This window comes from Abramis brama (assembly GCF_963993115.1).
Source record: "Abramis brama genome assembly, chromosome: 14".
Classification (NCBI taxonomy): Eukaryota; Metazoa; Chordata; class Actinopteri; order Cypriniformes; family Leuciscidae; genus Abramis; species Abramis brama.
Window position 1 is genome coordinate 1,554,320 of NC_139976.1, and position 13,449 is coordinate 1,567,768.

Sequence of the window (13,449 nt, forward strand, 5' to 3'; positions counted from 1 at the left end):
CATAAAATGAATATAAATATCAATATCTGCCAATAATGTTTTAGTAAGATGATATTTTATGATCAAAGCTCTGTAGTTTTAAAACATATAATGCAATGCAATACAATGATGACTGAGAGATTAACTAATAAATCTTCCTCAAAAGCCTGATGATCATATTTGATACTCATGATTTTTCTATGAAATATTGTCTGGATAATCCAGTAAAGCTCAGTTGCTTCAGTCCAGGAAGTGTTCATCTTGAAATCTAAATCAATCTAAAATCAGTAAAGATTTCACAGCATTTTTGCAGCAAAGTTTTGATCATGTTTATCATTTAGAGGCCTTAGAAATTTGCATATGAAATATGATACAGAATAGGCAGTTATTTACCTTTTTAAATGGTTTGTCTTGACAGGTTTAGAACTGATGATGTAAATGGTGATGATGATGGACAGCTCTCATATTCTTAAAGGTAAAAATGTAAATGTTGTCTCATTTATTCACCATAAATTGAGTTGTGGTGCGACTGCTACGGTTTAAATCACCATACGCTTTTCCAAAGAGCAGAAATGAAATAGCATGGGATGGACGGACATGAGGGTCAGTGAATGATGACACAATGTTCATTTTGGATGAACTATTCCTGTAATGAATGACTAACATAAAACCAAGCCATGAGGCTTCTGGACTGTGTGTGCTGGACAAGTGTGTGTGTCTCAATGACTCAGTCCAGCTGGAACAACATGAGTGTGTCTTGAGCTTCAGTTCACTTCTGAGTCAGTCCGCTTCATGAGCTCGGTCAATGTGTGTGTGTGTGTGTGTGTGTGAAGGACACATGGATCTCGACCTCTAACAAGCAGAGGTGTGTGTGGACTAGAGTGTTACTGGATGCTTCTCGTAAATTGACTGATTGCCGTCATTCAGTCTCGCTATCGATGAAGATGCCGACTTTTAGGCTCCTGGAGTTGATCTTTTTGTTCTATCACTAACCACAATCTCTCTATCACAGCTAATTTATTCATAACATGCTAATTATCAGTACTGGCGCGCCTGCGTCCTCGTCCAGTAGGGGGAGCTGCACTTCAAACTCACTTAAATGAGTTTAACTCTTTCTACCAGGGGTCACACACACTGTATATACAGTAAATATCATTTAATTACATCATGATTCCAAATCATCCACTGAGCACTAGGTAAATTACTGTCCATTGAAACTCGTTTTCTCGTAAGCATTTAGTCAATGCTTAGAAATCAAATAAAACAAATTTTGCCAAATAAAAAAAAAAGTGTCCATAAGTCCATTAACAGTATGTCATACAGTAAATAAAACCTATCTTAATTTTCATTGTTCTTTTTGCATTCATTTCAACGCCAAACAAACAGATATACAACAAAAAGTGAAATATACAAATAAATAAATAAATATATTTCATGCAACAAAAAAAAAACATATTTACCACTTTATTTACAAAATATTAATCTCCAATGTGCGTTCATGAGAGCTCCACAAGGCATGCATTTGTGTTGACGCCAGAGCGGATGTTGTTACGTGAACACGTGTCTGAAATTAATATTTTATAAATAAAGTGGTAAATTATGTTTTTTTTTGCGCAAACAAAGCACTCGCGCCACTTCATAAAATTGAGGTTAAACCACTGGAGTGACATGGAGTGCTTTACTGATGTCTGTACTTTCTGGGGCTTGAAAGTAGTAGTTGCGTAGACTGTCAGTGGTCTTCGTTTGTGTTCTGAAGATGGACGAAAGTCTTACAGGTTTAGAGCAACATTTCATTTTTGGGTGAACTAACCCTTTAAGGACTTTGCATTTCAAAGTTTGTGACTTGGAATATAGTGCATACTGTTTTTATGACTTGCTTTATGAAACTAAGGGTGCATAATAAATAATGACAGAACTTTCGTTTTTGGGGTGAACTGTCCCTTTAAATGCCTTTTTCAAAAGTTGCCTTTTCCCCCTCCGCAGTGTAAATGCGCGAAAGAGTTCAACAAAAGCACAACAGTGACTTTCTAATGCATTAAACTAGTTTCAGCCATTGAATTCCCTCTGATCGAAAGCACATTTGCCCATTAAAGACGTGTGGAGCTTCGGGCGGTCTCAGCTCGAGCTGTCGTCAGTGATGGGACGTCCCGTGTGAGTCCAGTCCACTTGAGTCCATCAGAACTCTGCACACACTCTCTGTGACACTCGCAATGCTCTGCAGTTCGGCGCAACTTTCTCAAACACACTGTTCCTCATGAAACGCGTCCAGGACGAGAGTTTACAGTCGACTTCCAGAAGAAAACTTTCGTGCATTGGCAGCTATGGATTATATTTATCTATTCATGTACTGTACGATAAACCTCTTATTTCTGGACTATAGACAGGCTGCAAAATCTCATGGTAAGAGAAGCTGATTTATCTTTGTTTTTCAGTAATATTCCACAGCTGGATGTTCTTCACGAGAAAGAACTTTTAGCGAGTTAAAAACAAAGAACTCGTCAACATTCTGCGTGCATGCGAAGTTATGCATGCATAATCATTAATATGTCTATTTTTATATTCATAAAACATTCCTTTCCCCTTCTTTTATTTAATTGATCATGCATTTCATATTTATTTATTTATTACTGTCAAGGATCTCAAGATTAATTTTTGCATGCATATTCATTCATATGTCTATAAATAGGGCAACACTTTTTTTTACAGTGTCATTGATACATATGGTACATGTTAGTACAGTAATAACTATAAATTATGCATAATCGCATACAACTAAACCAAACCTTAATCCTAACCCTATGGTTGCCTAAGGACATTAGTTCAGTATTATTATACTCAGTACTTAAATATATATATATATATATATAAATATATATAAAGTGTAACCATAAAACGTTATATCCTATAACATTACAACTTTTTATAATCATAAAACATTCATTTCCCCTTCTTTTAGTTAATTGATCATGCATTTCATATTTTTTTTTTTTTTTTTTATTTTTTTTTTATTTTTTTTTAATTTTGCATATCTGCATCTCATGTTTACATACTGTAAGTAGCCCTATGCAGTCTCCTGTCAGTAATAAAACCCTGTTTGTCTCTGTCAGGCAATCTGTCCGGTAAGTTGAGTGAATTCGGCCTGATGGTCCCGTTCAGCACGGACGCGCGCGGCCGGTTCGTGTCTCACGTGCTCTCCGCGAGAGCGTCATCATCCGGGAGGAAACGCGTCCCGCGCGACGCGCCCGTGACGCCTCGCGAGGCCCTCAACGCGCAGCAGCTGTTCTTCAACGTCACGGTGTTCGGGAAGGAGCTGCACTTGCGCCTGAGGGCCAACAGGAGACTCGTGGCCCCTGGAGCTTTCGTTCAGTGGCAGGAGGACTTCGAGGAGCGGGCCAAAGAGCGCATGCTCGGAGACTGTGTGTTTACCGGGGATGTAACGGACATGCCGAGGGCCTCGGTGGCCATCAGTAACTGCGATGGACTGGTAAGTAACAGCTCACACTGGGTGAGTCTCAGAAACTAGTGAGATGATGATGCCAACCTTGGGCTTCTTAAATGTGTGTGTGTGTGTGTGCAGCTTTGTCCCAGAACCCAGCGAGATGCAAACTTATTGCATTTTTGTGCATAAATAGATGTGGAGCATTTTTAAAGGCAAGATAACCCTGGTGAACAGGGTAAAAGTTTAACTAATCAATATCACCGTGCATTGTTTAAATATGCAAATCAGTCATTCTCTAATTAAATATGCACTCATTTGCACATTTTCATAAGAGATATTTGAACACTGGATGAAGCCAGGTTGAAAACTCTTCTACATATTTGGGTGGGTTGAAGGTTTTTACAGAGGAGATTCAAATATATATATTTTTCACCATGTTTTTAGGAATAGTGTTGTATAAAATCAGTCAAATCAGATATAAATTAGTCAACATTTGAAGTGGATCAAAACCTTTCATCAAAGTTATACATGAATTAACTTTGATGAACTTTTCTGATACACTTGTCAACAAATGTTGACTACTGTAGATAGGAATAAAACAAAAGAGCGCCTGAAGTGGAGTTTTCGAACTCTTTTTTTAAAGATATGCATTGTAGTTAAAGTCTACAAATGCAAATAGATAAAGTGCAATAAAATAAACACTTAAAAGTGTATTTTGGATGTTTTCTTTTCTCTAGCGTGAAACAACAGATTATGAAATGACATATCGCCCAAAATCTCAAAAGTGACCAATGCATGAAAAAACACCAAGTGTCTTGCCTTAATTTTGGCCATCGTAATAGCATAAAGCTTTTTTGGGCATCATAGTTGCTCTCCAAACATAGACAGGTTTTGTGCATGTACAGCATATGGCATCATAAGACGGCTCCAGAAATGGACAGTATTTCGGGGCATCAGAAGTGAAGATGCCAGGTTTCGGGACACAGCCAGCAGTGCTGTACTATATTCATTATAACGGCGCGCTCAAACTGTTGTATAAATCTGAGTTTACTGATTATCTGCTGCCCTCCGGACATGTTCAACTGTCGAATGGCTGTGGTTTCCAATCTTTCCAGCTCTTACGTAAGATTCACATGCCCACCGGCACCGACCATACTTTCACTTTCCTGATTTGTCAAACTAATGATGTCAGTCTGTCCTTCTAAACTCCTTATCTGAGGGTCACATTACACAAATGTACTCAGAGTATGACAGGAGGCTTTAATTTGGCTGCTGAAACATAATCAGTTCTGTGCAACAGTTAACACACTGTCCGGACAGGAACTAGAAGATTCTGGCGTCTGCTTTGTTTTGTTCTCTTATGGAAACTTGCTGTCTTGAGGATTTGTTCAGGTCAGAGACTCAAACCATCCCAAATCTCCCCAAACCCCTGATGCATGGATTCAGTTAACTCTTCTGACCCTTTAAACCTGAGTAAGTGCACCCTCGATAGTGATCATTCCTCAGTGCACAAGTCTCGAAATCAAAACACAGACTGCAAGAAAGCAGCTGCAGGTCTCGCAAACTCACACTTATGTGGCGTGGAAGATTATTTCCAATACAGACTAAAACTTTTCAAACTTTTTTATCTCCCAGTTGACATTTTTCAGTTGACAGTTCATATCTCACAACTTGCAGTTCTGACTGTTTTTTCTCAGAATTCTGCATGCAGTCAGGTCAGGTGTAAAAAAAAAAAAAAAAAAAATCAGAATTGCAAGATGTAAACTGGGAACTCTGGGGAAAAAGTCATAATTGCAAGTTGTAAACGCAGAATTCAGAGAAAAAAATCTGAATTGCAAGGTGTAAACTGGGAATTCCGAGAAAAAGGACGAATTACGTGATGTAAACTCAGAATTCTGGGGAAAAAAGTCATAACTGTGAGATGTAAACTTAGAATTCTGAGAAAAAAGTCATAATTTTTAAGATATAAACTCAGAATCCCGAGAAAATAGTCATAATTTGAGATGTAAACTCAGAATTCCGAGAAAAAAATCTCAATTGCAAGGTGTAAACTGGGAATTCTGGGGTAAAAAAATCATAATTGCGAGATGTAAACTCAGAATTCTGGGAAAATGTCAGAATTGCAAGATATAAACAGAATTCCGAGAAAAAAGTCATAATTTTAAGATATAAACTCAGAATCCCGAGAAAATAGTGATAATTCCAGATGTAAACTCAGAATTCTGGGGAAAAAAGTAATAATTGCGAGATCTATACGCAGAATTCCGAGAAAAAAGTCATAAAAAGTAAATAAAAAGTCTCAATTACCTTATTATATTCTTATTTTGTCGTGGAAATAAGCTTCCATATGTAAGTGCCCAGCTAACAAAATGTATTCTAACAATATTCTGCTAACGTTCCCATTAAGTTATGAAAACGTTATTTCTGAATGTTCTGTGAACGTTCAAAAAACGTCCAGTTTTTAAACGTTTTAAAAGCTTTTTTCTTGGTAATGCGACATTAAGGAAACATTCCGCTTGATCATTCGTCAAACATTATGGGAACGTCACTTTTGAACGTTCTTGGAACGGTCTGAAACAAGTCGTGAAACGTTAGGGGAATGCCCAAATAAAATGCTGAAAAAAATGTCCCATGAACGATGTATAAATAACATTTTTGTGCTAACGTCTACGAGAACATTGTTAAAGACCAGATAATAATAATAATTAATAATATTAATAATAATATTATTTTATTAATAATAATAATAACATATTAATGTTACAGGAAGAAGGTTTGCTCATAACCGAGAGCGTTCCCTGTTAACTGTGTGATGCGCTTGTGTTGTTGTTGTTGTCACACGCCGCTCGACACACTCCAGCACGTCTGTGACAGAACGTGTGTGTGTGTGTGTGTGTTGTCCTCTTCACTGTTATTAGTTTAATCAAAGAGCTTTAGGAGGCAGTGAAAACTGCTGTGCTTTTTCAGGGAAACCCGATCCCCGTCACAGCAGTGATTTCCTCGAGGAACACAGCGCCTCTGTCCCGCCAGCACGTTCCACACAATGAGATCTTTCATTACGGCCACATCGATTACTCGCTTAGGTAATGAGTGTCAGGACAATGACACGCTGTCTCCTGCGCCACCGTCCCGGACCGGACCGGACCCAACAGTCATTCTGTGCAAGAGAATATGGTTTATGAACGGCAGCAGAAGTGTGTATTTGAGCAGATTTAATGGTTTTACAAACTGCAATTAGCAGTGAGCAACGGCATTCATAATTTATGATGTGCAAGCTTGAAATATTGAAGATTACTCCGCTAAATAGCTGATAGTTGGTTTAACCTGTTGTGGAAAAGCACAGTAAAGTAGTGCGAGTGTATTTTCAATAAGCATGACAATGCATGCCAAACACAGCTAATGCATCATGAAAATATGTATCACAGTTAATCACACTATGCACATACTATGCACAATATACATACTTATTTCAATTAGAGCCTTGGGCTCTAATTGAAATAAGTATGTATATTGTGCATAGTATGCAAATGTTCTGTGCGCATTCGTCCTGCTTTATTCGTCTTTATGTGCACATGCAACAGAGCACAGTGTGTCCACAATGCAATGCAACACGCTTGATTCGACCTTATATTTTAAGTGTGATTAACAAATGGAAGTTAATTATATGAACTGTGATTTTTTTAACATATTTTCATCATGCATTAGTTTCCATTCAACTATTTTCATGTGAATTTTGGGATATCACATTAAAAACACTGAATGGAAACACCAAGATGTGCATAAATTCTAAAAATAAGCATAAAAAACGTAGGCGCTAAATTAAGGTATTTTTTCTCGATAAGATATGCGCATGAACTAAGATGGAAACACATTTCCCGAATAAATTGCTCGATCTGCCTCAGTGGAGGCTGTGATTGGATAACTGGAGTAAGCAGCCGACCAATCACATTGCAGCATCTCTAATGTTGGTTTGGTGTTTCTGAAACGCCGGAGTCAAAGTGTGTGATCAGAATGATTTGGTTTAATTCGCTCCAGAAGCGTCTCACACACGAGTGTGTTCCCGAACACCAGCATCCGAACGCAAGAGAACATGACAGCGTTTATCGTGTTTCGTCAGTCACACTCATTTATGATGGAGGGAAAAACAGCCACAATTTTTCACCAATTTATTTTATATTTTGCACCAATTTCCCAGGAAGTGACGATTTTGTTGACGATTTTGTTCTCTTAACCTGTGATGGAAACGGTGATTTATTCGCAAATGTTTAATGTAATATTCCAGTTTTGCACATAAGTTCAGTTCACACCTGTTGGATGGAAACTTATCTACTTTTACAGATTGGATTTCAGAAATGCAATGTAACTGTTTTAATTAAATAAGTGGAATCTACTTTCAGAACTAAAGCACGTAATAAGGTCATCATGTGACAACAATGTAGCGTTTACTTTGGTTGCACATAACGTTTCACATAGTGTTTTGTGCTGGGCACATTAGTATTCCAGTCTGAATTTAGCACTGGTTTCCTTCATTATAGTGAAACACGAAAGTTTAGAACTCTAACTTGTTTTATTGATTTATTGAAAGCCGCTAATTTACATTCAGATTGAAATATACCTAATGCTCGAGTTTCTTCAGCACTGAAAATCTCTATTGATGAGAAACCCAACAAAATGAGTTTCCTCATTCTTTATTGCACCTGAGACCCACAGAGACCCGCTGTGCTGGCTCAATTTAAGTAGTTGTCTACTAAATATGGCTTAAAACTTCATCTTGTGCTCTGAAATGCATCAGACACCATTGCAGACTTTTGCAACTTCCAAGGATGAAATCTAATTCTATTCTCATTGAAAGCGTTTTATCAGTGCTTTGGTCAGTTTATGAACTGCACATCGACACGACAGGTAAACTAAGATCTGCGCACCGCAACAGTGAAGTGTTTCTTTAGCTGTAGGACATGAGGATGTGATCAGACAACACTGAAGCCTTCCAGACACCATTGTGAAAGCTGAAACATGTGTGTGTGTTCTTAACGTCTCTTTGAAGCTCTTCTCACACATCTCGCGCCATGCAGAAAATATGGTGAAAATCACTGTAAACCAATTAATGAACAATCTTTTGCAATATAGGCGGTTACGAGGCAACAAAATAATGCATTGCTTTGGCTGTAACAGGGTGGCAACAGAACAATAAAAAAACAATTTAACTGACTTGCTCAGTAAGATTCTGTTGCTTTTCCATGACAGTAGTTGATCTGAAAGAGAAACAGCTCAAAAGGCTTAAAATATATGCTTTTGTCCACTAGAATGCACAGTGAACATTTGCTGCTTTATGATTATTTCAGAAAGCAGGAACACACAAAATCAGTGTTGCATAGCTAGATGCATTTATGCACAAGATTTTCACGTTTTCTGTATGTTTTTATGCCTCACGTTGCAATTGCAAGATGCATGATGAAAATGCATATACAGTCAAACCAAAAATTATTCAGACACCAGATATAATTGTTGACATTTTTTTAAAATCATAGGTGCAAGACACTATAGTTCATTTATGTAAGTGAGGAGAGCAAAATAAAGTAAACTGTGACGTATTATACCCAAATATTCTTCATACAGTGACTACCAGTAAAATTTGGGACCAAAATATATTCGGACACTTTGAGCTGATCATGTTTTGCTGAAGTGTGTTTTCTTTAATTGCTAATGCTCTTTTTACACACAGACTGAACAAAATGAAGCATTGCTTGCTGATTGGTTGAGCTAAACTGGTATTATCTAATTGTGTAGTTAAATTTAACAGCTGACAGATATTCAACATAATTCATGTGTGAGACAGTCTAACAGAAGGACGGACAAAACCAGTTAAATATCAACTGAGTTCTGCTCATATTTTAATAGCATTTTCTAAACTATAGCGAATAAACTGTGATAATGTGAGAATTGTTGAAAGCGTCTGAATACATTTTGGTTTGACTGTAGAAAAAGGAGCGTTGCAAACATAAAATATGGTTGTTTTTTATGTTTTCTGGACGGATAACCTCTACTGCTGTGTGACACTAAACCAATATAGATCCGTTTAATTGCTCTTATCCACAGTCTGTCAAACTCATATCTGAGTGTACAGGATTCAGTGCAGATGAAGTTATTGACGGAGCGCATCGATGGACTCAAACCGCTCCACATCAGAGCTCTTATGCAACGGAGAGGATGTTATTAAAAGTTTGTTCCACTTTATCCACCTCGATCCAGCAGGTCATCGGACACGCAGTCGCTGATGGAGGAATCCCAGAATGCCCGGACAGCTGCTCTCAGCGTGAGCACAGATAAGAGATGCGCATTACGGAGCGTTTGAGAGCGCATCTCGAGGTTTTGTGAATAGCAGGGTGTCCCCTTCAAGCCGGTGAGATCATCTTATGGCTCGAATCAGGAAGCACGCCTGTCACGGTAAAGATAGATCAGCTGCCGAGCGTGTGATTGAGAGCGCGCCAACATCAACACGAGCACGTCTTGGCTTGCAGGGTGTGTGTGTGTGTCGAAGAGCGTCCTCAACCTTACAAACCTCAGGAGAGTTTGCGAATAAATCACCATGAATGCACTTGAGGACACGCTGAACATGCACACTTCAAAACCTGGCCTGAGTTTGTCATGTGCATGCGAAAGGGGTGGTATAATGCCCTTTTCACAAGATGTAAAATAAGTCTCTGATGTCCCCAGAGTGTGTGTGTGAAGTTTCAGCTCAAAATACCCCACAGATATTTTTATATAGCATGTTAAAATTGTCACTTTTTGAGGATGAGCAAAAACGCACCGTTTTGTGTGTGTCCCTTTAAATGCAAATGAGCTACTGCTCCCGGCACAGGGGGCGGAGCTTCAAGAGCTTGTGTGTTAGCAGCTTTGATTACCTCACACACACATTCACTGAACATTTCAAGAACCTTTAGCCTTTTATGTTCAAACCGGAGTCAGACAATGATGGAGAGACTCAAGAAGTGACAACATGTAGAAGCAACAGGACATTTCTGAATGGTTAGTTGATGAATTTATGAAGCTTATGTGTAGTTATCTTCTAGTCATTGATTAGCATATTCTGTCATGATAATCTATAAATCGTGTTCAGGGGGCGGGGTTTATGTAAATTCTAGGGTTGGTGATGTCACTAACCCGGGAGGAATGTGGTGTAGTCTCTACCAGCCGTTTGTTGTAGTCCTTAAAAGGAGATTTCTGTAAAAGCAAATATCTCCCTTTGCTTTGAACTTTGAGCGTCGTAACTTTGCAGATGTTGTTTATGCTCAAACAGCAACATTACACACTAACTAAAGCTAGAAAAGTCAAATCATAATCAACCACCCCTTTAAAAGCGAGTGTGACAGCTGTCAGTTGAATCTCTAGACTATTTCAGTCTCTAACTCAGGCTCGTCTCATAGTCGACCCACAGCAAATCCAGTTTGGAAACGCATGGCAATATGCAATGCTGTGAAAGCGTATCTCTGCGTCCAAGATCTTTGTGGTTGCTAGATCCAGTCAGACCTCCCTGAATTCTGGGAAATCTGGATGTGCCGTCACTAGTTTGCGCCTGTGATTACATGGTCCTGAGAAGTGAGAAGTCTTGTTTCTGCGTTTCAGCGCTGACAAGAAGGAGCCAGCCGTCATTATCTCCACTCTCACGCTGCTCTTCTGATGGAAACTTATTCACTTATTTAATGCATCACTTATTTAATGCAGTTTTCTGCACAGGGAACTATACAGGGCTCCAGACCAAAGAGAAACAATTAAAGGGAGTTCAATAATTAAAACGATTATCCCTAACCCCTAATAATAATAAGTTAGGGATAATCCCTAACTTATTTATATTATAATTTATGTTATATTATTATGTTTATACACACACACACATTAGTAATTTCTAGTATTTTGTGCAAACTGCAAATTATTTCAAATTTGATGCTGTCACTCTTGATCCTGATTGTATTTGTGCCACAATATTTCTTCCTGTTTGAATGAATAAAGTATCGTGATGCTTATGATGATGATGATGATGATGATGATGATGATGGTTCCAACATGTCACCTAAACAAAGAATACCATTATTAATTATGGCATTATGGTATAATTTACATGTGGTCATCTGAACAACCAATCAGTAAACAGACTTTTGTCTCGCGAACCCAAGCATCACAGTAACGGTTCTTGGTTCACTTTGAATCAGACGTGACCGAAAATGACTCGCAGTTCAGTAATGGAGTCAGTTGTGAACTAATTAAAATGATTCACTCCTAGACAGCATTATAGTGTCGGCTCAGATCCAGCCCACATCTGGTACGCGTTGAATCCACATGTACCGGATGTGGCCCGGATCTGGGCCGACACTATAATGCTGTCTGGGAGTGAATCCGAAGCTGCATCTTGAATTCTTTTGACTGACTCATTAAAAAGAATCATTTGATAATTTTGATAATAGTTGATAATAATCATTTGTTTGTCAAACATCACTGTTTGGGCTGTATTTTTGAAGAAAATTCAACATAACGCAAACTGACGCTCGTTTTTTTCAACCAATGGCAGCTCAGGAACCGTGTTATAAGTAATTAATTGGAAAACCGGTAAATCTGGCTTCCTGGAAGAGTGTAAACTGTGGAAAATGTGTTATTATGATTTATCTAAACAATCAGACCGATTTCTATGGAAGCTTGTTTCCGTCACAGAATAAAAAATTAAAAAGGTTATTGTGACTTTTTATCTCACAATTCTGACTTTTTGTCTCAGAATTACGTGATATAAACTCGCAATTCTGACTTTATAACACACAAGTGTGAGTATATATCATGCAATTCTGACTTTATAACACAATTGTGAGTATATATCATGCAATTCTGACTTTATAACACACAATTGTGAGAAATAAAGTCCGATTTGCAAGATGCAAACTCACAATTGTGAGATAAAAAGTCGCAATTATCTTTTAAAATGTTTTATTCTGTGGCGAAAACAAGCTTCCATAGATTTCTGCTCTGCGGTAAAATGTGCACAAAGATTTGCAGTAATGTGTGAAGTTCATGAGTTTATGTGTGTGTACTGTAAATGGATTCAGCAGTGATGATGTGCGGTCTAAATGTGTTTATGTGCGCTGGAAACAGGAGCATTACCAGTATAGAGAAGTGGCTATTTGTGTTTCCATCACAGACGTATAGTCAAGGCCCCCGGGATATGTCCTGCCAGGAAAACTGATACACACGATGCCACCGGAATAAATATAGAAATAGTTAAATCTGTCAAAAACTCTGTCGTCATTTATTCACCCTCATGTCAGGTTTGGAACAACATGAGGTGATTAAATGATGAAAGAAGAGTTATTTATGCTTGAACTATTCCTGTAAACCGGGCTGATATTACACTGGATATGAAGCTTGTCTATTTCGAGAGCGCCGGAGAGATGTGTAGTTACTCCTGTTGTGTTGACCGATGGGATTAAGAAGAGTTGAAGTAGTGCTGTGAGAGCATGTTGTCGTGATGTTCAACAAGATCATTTATTTATTTATCCTTTATTTAACCAAGTAAATCCCAGTGAGATATCACTATCTCTTCTTCCAGGAAGACCTGGTCAAGACGGCACAGAGATAACCATAAAAAACAATACTCATACAAAACAGAAAGTAAAATCAAGAAAAGCACTTACAAGGCTCCTTTAAAAACCAGTGACGGATCCCAATACACTGGTGGCCAAAATGATCTGAACACTTCGCATATTTAAGAGGTTTTATTTGTTATTTTCCGAGAGGACAATGACCCTAAACATTCTTCTATTGCCGGGAAAAATCTGCTGGAACATTGAAAATGATGGACTGACCCGCCACAGTCCGGACCTCAACACTGACGCTCAAAATAATTAATTGGTTTGAGTTGGACAAACTTACATTAAAGTAATTAGTTTAATAAGTCAAATGAACTTTTATGAGTATTTAGCACTTTCTTTTTCTTTCAAGTTCACAGAACTGATATATTTTAAGTAAACTGAACTGTTTCATTGTTTCGA

At 38.1% G+C, this 13,449-nt stretch overlaps 1 protein-coding gene across 2 annotated transcripts in view; it reads left to right on the top strand.

The window, feature by feature from the left end:
* The first annotated feature begins 2,061 nt into the window (after positions 1-2,061).
* Positions 2,062-13,449, top strand: part of adamts14 (ADAM metallopeptidase with thrombospondin type 1 motif, 14) — a 76,782-nt gene continuing 65,394 nt past the window's right edge. Inside the window, exons 1-2 of one of the 2 annotated variants that reach the window (XM_084135059.1) lie at positions 2,062-2,379; positions 3,087-3,463. In XM_084135059.1, the coding sequence (XP_083991185.1) occupies positions 2,301-2,379; positions 3,087-3,463 (456 nt within the window). In that variant the 5' untranslated portion in view covers positions 2,062-2,300. The remainder of the gene's footprint in view (positions 2,380-3,086; positions 3,464-13,449) is intronic. The other variant, XM_084135058.1, reaches the window with a different exon arrangement.